The sequence below is a fragment of the Oculina patagonica genome, chromosome 3 (genome assembly GCF_052425735.1).
Source record: "Oculina patagonica isolate OP01 chromosome 3, crgOcupat, whole genome shotgun sequence".
Classification (NCBI taxonomy): Eukaryota; Metazoa; Cnidaria; class Anthozoa; order Scleractinia; family Oculinidae; genus Oculina; species Oculina patagonica.
The window spans coordinates 20212986-20220703 of NC_135760.1; the positions used below are offsets into that span (position 1 = coordinate 20212986).

General features: G+C 39.6%; 1 protein-coding gene across 3 annotated transcripts in view; it reads left to right on the forward strand.

The window, feature by feature from the left end:
- Positions 1-7718, forward strand: part of LOC144645270 (uncharacterized) — a 49413-nt gene that overhangs the window by 21541 nt on the left and 20154 nt on the right. For 2 of the 3 annotated variants that reach the window (XM_078504780.1, XM_078504782.1), the window contains 2 exons: positions 221-3460; positions 3935-5168. In XM_078504780.1, coding sequence (XP_078360906.1) covers positions 221-3460 — 3240 coding nt within the window. In that variant the 3' untranslated portion in view covers positions 3935-5168. Of the gene's footprint in view, positions 1-220; positions 3461-3934; positions 5169-7718 lie in introns of those variants that run through there. The other variant, XM_078504781.1, reaches the window with a different exon arrangement.

Sequence of the window (7718 nt, forward strand, 5' to 3'; positions counted from 1 at the left end):
CACTTCATTTGAATTTCCTTTAAAGAACAAACACCTTACCTGTTGTATTCAACGAAACAGGCGAATTGTTTTCGAAGCTGTCTTACAGCAAATAAAATAAATGTGATTTGCAACATTTGTTTATCTACCAGGTTAATGCATTGCGACAAGAAATGAGTTATCAGGAAAAGCAGGAGCAGAACTTCAATATTGAAAGCTTCCCATTATTTCCTTATTTCAGGTCCGTGATTTGAAATGTCCCAATGCCAAAAGATTGGGTGACAAGGCGGAAGAAGCACTTTTGTATGGCAATCTTGGAGATTCTTTTCTAAGTCTCAGTGATTTCAGAAAAGCCAAAGACTACTACGAATTGTGTCTTAAAATCGCCAAAGGAGCAGGAGATAAGGCTATCGAAGGAAGTGCTTATGGCAGTCTTGGAAATGCTTTCCTCAATCTCGGTGATTTCAGAAAAGCCTCAGACTACTACGAATTGCATCTTAAAATCGCCAAAGAAGTAGGAGACAAGGCCGGCGAAGGAAATGCTTATGGCAATCTTGGAAATGCTTTTCGAAGTCTCGGTGATTTCAGAAAAGCCATAGACTACTACGAATTGCATCTTAAAATCGCCAAAGAAGTAGGAGACAAGGCCGGCGAAGGAAATGCTTATGGCAATCTTGGAAATGCTTTTCTAAGTCTCGGTGATTTCAGAAAAGCCTCAGACTACTACGAATTGCATCTTAAAATCGCCAAAGAAGTAGGAGACAAGGCCGGCGAAGGAAATGCTTTTGGCAATCTTGGAAATGCTTTTTGTAATCTCGGTGATTTCAGAAAAGCCATAGACTACTACGAATTGCGTATTAAAATCGCCAAAGAAGTAGGAGACAAGGCCGGCGAAGGAAGTGGTTATGGCAATCTTGGAAATGCTTTTTGTAATCTCGGTGATTTCAGAAAAGCCATAGACTACTACGAATTGGATCTTAAAATCGCCAAAGAAGTAGGAGACAGGGCCGGCGAAGGAAGTACTTACGGCAATCTTGGAAATGCTTTTTGTAATCTCGGTGATTTCAAAAAAGCCATAGACTACTACGAATTGCATCTTAAAATCGCCAAAGAAGTAGGAGACAAGGCCGGCGAAGGAAATGCTTATGGCAATCTTGGAAATGCTTTTTTAAGTCTCGGTGATTTCAGAAAAGCCATAGACTACTACGAATTGCATCTCAAAATCGCCAAAGAAGTAGGAGACAAGGCCGGCGAAGGAAATTCTTATGGCAATCTTGGAATTGCTTTTCTAAGTCTCGGTGATTTCAGAAAAGCCATAGACTACTACGAATTGGATCTTAAAATCGCCAAAGAAGTAGGAGACAGGGCTGGCGAAGGAAGTACTTATGGCAATCTTGGAAATGCTTTTTGTAATCTCGGTGATTTCAGAAAAGCCATAGACTACTACGAATTGCGTATTAAAATCGCCAAAGAAGTAGGAGACAAGGCCGGCGAAGGACGTGCTTATGGCAATCTTGGAAATGCTTTTCGTAATCTCGGTGATTTCAGAAAAGCCATAGACTACTACGAATTGCATCTTAAAATCGCCAAAGAAGTAGGAGACAAGGCCGGCGAAGGAAATGCTTATGGCAATCTTGGAAATGCTTTTCGAAGTCTCGGTGATTTCAGAAAAGCCATAGACTACTACGAATTGCATCTTAAAATCGCCAAAGAAGTAGGAGACAAGGCCGGCGAAGGAAGTGCTTATGGCAATCTTGGAAATGCTTTTCGAAGTCTCGGTGATTTCAGAAAAGCCATAGACTACTACGAATTGCATCTTAAAATTGCCAAAGAAGTAGGAGACAGGGCCGGCGAAGGACGTGCTTATGGCAATCTTGGAAATGTTTTTTGTAATCTCGGTGATTTCAGAAAAGCCATAGACTACAACGAATTGCATCTTAAAGTCGCCAACGAAATTGGTGACAAGAACAGTGAAGCCAAAGCCTATCACAATCTAGGTAGCAGCTTCGAATCACAAGGTTTCTTACCGAAAGCCTTAGAACATTACGAACTCAGCGTAAGATTATTCAACCAGGTGAGAAGCCTTCTTCAAAGTAGAGATGAGTGGAAAATTGGCTATAGAAATGAGGTTAACTCTGCCTACACTGGTCTATGGAGAGTACTGCTAAAGCAAGGAAAGATGGTTGAAGCTTTGTTTGCTGCTGAGAAAGGACGAGCCCAAGCTCTTTCTGATCTAATGTTATCCCAATTTGGCTTTAGAGAAAGTCATTCCGCCTCACAAGAAGAAGAAGAAGAACAATATCTTCAACTGAATGGCTCCATTCCTTCAAGTACAGTATTTCAGGCATTTGAAAGTGTTACGATGAATCTCTGGGTTCTCTCAAAAGACGAACCTGTACTTTTCCTACAGAAAAACATTGGCGAGGCCCGTTCTCTTTTGGATGATGCCACCGCTTTTCTCCAGTCCTTAATACATACTACCTATAAACAAATTGGGGTTCGTTCTGAGATTATGTGCGAGAATCGCTCTATGGATCCTTTTAGAGCAAATCGTTACAAAGCGGATGAGAAGTCTGATGAAGAAAATTGTCAACCTTTTGTCCAACCAGAAAGTTCTTTGAGCACCCTGTATAATATCTTGTTTCAGCCGATTGCCGACCTGGTTCAAGGTGATGAGCTAATCATTGTCCCAGATGGACCACTATGGCTAGTTCCGTATGCTGCATTGATGGATGCGGATTCCAAATACCTGTGTGACTCATTTAGAATCCGGTTGACTCCTTCGTTGACAAGTTTAAGCCTGATTGCAGACTGCTCAGACGACTACCACAGAAGGAGTGGTGCATTACTTGTGGGAGATCCATGGGTAGAAGAAGTTACCAACAGCAAGGGTGAAAAATTCCTGGATCCTCTTCCGTTCGCAAGAAAGGAAGTAGAAATGATCGGAAAGATTGTCAATGTGACGCCTCTCATCGGAAAGAAAGCAACCAAACGCGAGGTGTTAAAAAGAATGAGTTCAGTTGCTTTAGTTCACATTGCAGCACATGGATGCATGGAAACTGGTGAAATTGCTCTAACTCCGGACGCAAAGCAAGCACCTCGAATCCCTACGAAGGAAGAAGATTACATTTTGAAGATGTCAGATGTTCTGAGTGTTAAAGTGCGAGCAAGACTGGTTGTCCTTAGTTGCTGTCACAGTGGTCGTGGAGAAATCAAAGCTGAAGGTGTGGTCGGTATTGCACGTGCCTTTATGGGCGCTGGTGCTCGTTCTGTTCTGGTATCACTGTGGGCAATTGATGACGAAGCTACGATGGAGTTTATGAAAAGTTTCTACCATCAGCTTGTGGATGGAAGAAGCGCAAGCGAGTCCCAGGACCAGGCCATGAAAGATTTTAGAGAATCAGACAAGTACAGTGATCTGAAATACTGGGCGCCTTTTGTACTTATTGGAGACGACGTCACTCTGGACTTTTCTCAATGAGTAAGTAAAAAAAAGTTCTGTTCACCATCAAGAGAAACCGTATATTTTCCAAAAAAAACAGTGCTACTTAGTTATTTTCAAAGTCAGTCATACTAGTTGCATGTTCTTTGCTTAGATGAGGAGATTAAAGCTAAGACTTTTATGCCAAATAGAAACCCACTAAAATTGCGTCTGCTACCTTGCATAATTTCCCGTCCTCAACCCCATCTCACCTATTACTTGTAAGGCTGTGTGAATTTCGAGACAAACAAGCAAATAACTTTAGTTAATTTCTCGTTTTTAGTAATATGATCCAACAATTTCAAAGTTATGACCAATTTTAAGATTTAAAGTACCCCCAGTTCCTCTGACTTTTTTAAGTTCCCAATTTATACTAAATTCCTTCCCTCAAAAAAGGCTTGAAAATAAATCGGTGAATTCTACAATTCTTTTAAAAAATGGTTAGGATTACTTTGTTTCTGGTTTCTGTTACAGTTTCCAAAGGAATGTATGAAGATGTTAACAAGTGTTAGCGTCCCAGTTAGAAGCAAGGTTTCCTTGAAAGTGGACTAAACTGAGTGTTCTCAAACCCAATTTTATCTTTGTTGTTCAAACAGCTGTTAGCAGCATTGTTGTTTTACTTTGAAGCCGTGTACACAGACTTAAGGAGATCATTATAGCAGATTGTACTTTCTCATGCTAGTGTAATGTTTATTTCTCGATGTATTTTTGCGTTATGCAGGTCAACACACGCGTGAGCTTAAAGGAGCTCAGTCCCGGCAACTCATCCTGAAAAAACTGACAGGTTGTTTCAAGTTTGTCAGTCGTAATCCGTCTTATATAAACTTCGTAAGTCAAAACCATTCTTGTTTATTTTCGCGTTTTGATTACTCCTTTGTTGTTTTCCTACATTACACAACTATTATTTTGAGGTTTCCTTGAATTTGGAAGTAATCAGAAAAATGACTTAAAATATCGTGACAATGCCCCTTTAAGTTGCCTTGATATATTGGGTTAATATATTCAATTTCAGCAAGTTAGGAAATGTGAAAAAAAACAACTTCTTCAATTTTGTCATTTTGTTGTTTCTATAAGGTTTAACGATCGACATATAAATTATTAAGTTAACACACAAGACCCAGTTTGTTAAAAAAAAATGCAGAAACTGTTTTGCAGCAGCCTAACTCAAAATTACGTGTAATATGGATATGAATTGAAGAGACTTCGTAATTAAGTTAAAATTTACAGAACGATCTGAAGCAACAGAATTGTACCTTTTGTGGCGCTGTCGTCTATTTGTTTTATATTATACCTATATCATTTGTGTAGATCACGTAAATAATTAGAAAATAATGAGAATTCGGAAAAGATTAACACAAGCATAGAATTTCAGTGCTTTAAAGATTTTCCCGAACCGTCGTAAAGTTATCTTTCACTTTTTTCACATTTGTATCCGACAAAGACAGGTTGTCTAAAGCTTGTACTTTTTACTTGTAAATAATTTTATTGCGATGAATCCCTCGTTACAGATTTCCAATTTTCTTATTTTATTTCTAGATAAGCAAAGATTGATTTTTTTCCAGTCCTCATGAGCTAGTTAAGTCTTTGTACCAGGCTAACCATCTACGCACATTAGCAATAGATGGCGACCGATTTTGAGCTTGAGTTGGAGAGTAGCTTTAAGCTTGCAAGAAAGACTTGTTTCAAATAATAAATGCTTATAACGGTATTTGTTTTTCTTGTCTGTTCATTACAATTGTTTAAATTTGAAGTCAAATGTTCTTTGATTCTCTGTGACGCAGGGGCAGTTGGTTGGGGCGAAGCAAAGTAAATCTGGCAAAATTTGGAGCGACGAAAGTTCTCTTGAAACCGGGTTTACCTTGTTTCGCCCGTGGGGCGTGTCCTTTGAGGACATTCAATCTGACGTTATGTGAAAGCAGTTTGATGGGGAAGGGCTTTAATCCGGTCGGGCTTATAACGGGAATAGGTCTCTCTTTTTTACTAGCCGAGACAGATTTGCCGTTAACCAGGGGAAGGGGTATAAACGGAGGGGGAGACGGGGTGGGCTTCGGCAATTTTACGGTATAAAGGTTCCTGAAAGATTATTTTCTAGTAGAGAGGTCAGCTGGTATCTTGAGAAAGTAGTAGAACAGCATCCCAACAACCTTAATGTCAAGCTAACATGAAAATTTCGCGAAGTACGCTTCTACTCCACGTGTTCGCACGCTGACACATTTTGCGCAGTATCGTTTAAGCGCTGAAATGCGTGGCAAATAAAAATTATGTTATCTAGCTCTTCTTTTCCTTCTTCTTCTTTTGGGTTGTACATGGTCACATGACACCTAACAAGGAAACTGCCTATCACCAAATGTCCATGAGCGGGTAACATTGCGAAAGCAGTGACGTCAAAGGGTAACTGTACCCTTTGATATCACAAAAAATACACACAGGAGTAAGCCGCCCAGACTCAATGGTGTCAGAGCCACTGAAGACTAAGGAGGTGGGGCGAGACTAAAAGCTGGAGTACTTTCTTATTGCTCCACCCCTTTTGGCTCTACCAGCGTTTGGCTCTCTGGAAGTGGTTAGAGCGCTGGACTTGTAATCCGGAGGTTGCGGGTTCAAATCCTCCTCCCCGCCACTAGATGGATTTGCCTTCGGTCGTCCTGAATTCAACTCCTCCACGCCTTGTAAATAGCCAACTGGACTTTCCAACCTTGAATTTTGCTATTGATTTGAATGACTATTAATGGACCTCAAGTCATACAAGCCAGGGAAAAATCATGCTCGTAATTTTTAAAATCCGCCTACCAGTATATACTTTTTTTAATTTGTTATTTCTTAAAACAGAAACACCTCTTGGCTGGGCTTCTGGGTTGTTGTATGAGAAATAAAAATCAAGTGTTACAATGTGGCTTTGTACAGCATCTGCACTGTCAATATAATACATTGAAGACAAAAAGTAACATTATTTTCGTCTCTTTAAGTGGGCCTTCCATCTCTTTGAATATGGCAATCTTTTCCACTTTTTACTTTTGTTTTTTGGTCTAAAATCTGTAGACAATAAAAGATACAAAATCAAAAAACAACATAAGTGAAAGCTATACAAGAATGAATGCATTAAAGGGTCCTGAAGGGGAGGGGGGTATAAATCCCATTTCCCAGCCCAAATTTTGCCCAATCCCATCTCTCCCCAAATCCCAGTCCCAGTTCCAATTTCTTGTTTGTGATTCCCACTCGCAGTGATCCAAATCTCATTTTCTCAATGAAAATTTGCCCAAATCCTAGTTCCCATTTTATCCCTTCAGGCCCCCTCCTTTTAGCTATACTCCCTAGGGAAATGAAACAACACAACTCCTGAGGAAAATGCCTGAACATTGAACATGCTGTGATCAAGATGACATCATTCTTTGAATGATTGTGTATATATACATGTGTGTGCGCATCCCATCAATTAGAATGGCTTTGGATGAAACTGAAAAGAGCTTGTGAGGCATCCCAATGACTGGCCCCATGAAAAAAAAAAAACATTTGTGCCCCTTTGATCTTCTACGCTCATTCATTTTGGCTCAATCTCAAGAAAACAAAGAGGATTTCAGTATTTTGATTCTTACAAATTAATATAAATTCACATACAATATTGCAACTGCAATTTCAAATTAAATAAAAACTAGTAGCTTTTGCAAGCAACTCTGTAGAAATAGTCACTGAGATAAAATAAAAATTGAGAATACTTTTGACACAGTTCCATTTGCCATGATTATTTTCCAAGCTACAGAGATTTAATTGCATAAGAACCTTAATACTCAAAGTTAGGTTTTCAAGTAGCATCAATTTCAGAAATGCCTGAGGGAACATGCACTCAGACCCTCCCACCACCCACACCTTGCCTGGCATGTGTGCCATTGTGGAGAAATGTTGGGCATTCATATGGTACATTAGCCCCAGAGCCTCTTACCTAAATAAAATGTTTCTGGTGGTATAACTTTCTTGGGTTCACTGAGTATGACACCTCCATCCTTAATGGCTTGGGAAAATGCACTGGTCTGTGTGTTGGACAAGTTTATATGGTAAGTACCGGTAGAAGTATGGAACCACTAATAATATTGCAGTTTTCAGTGATATGGGAACTCTGAAATTTAAAATCCAACTAACGAATTGCATTTTTGGCTCCTGTCAATCATAATTATGGCAACAGCCAACAAACCATGAAAAACAGAAACAAACAAAATGAATTTTAATCCTCCAATCACAACTGTTGGACATGACTTTTGACCCGGTT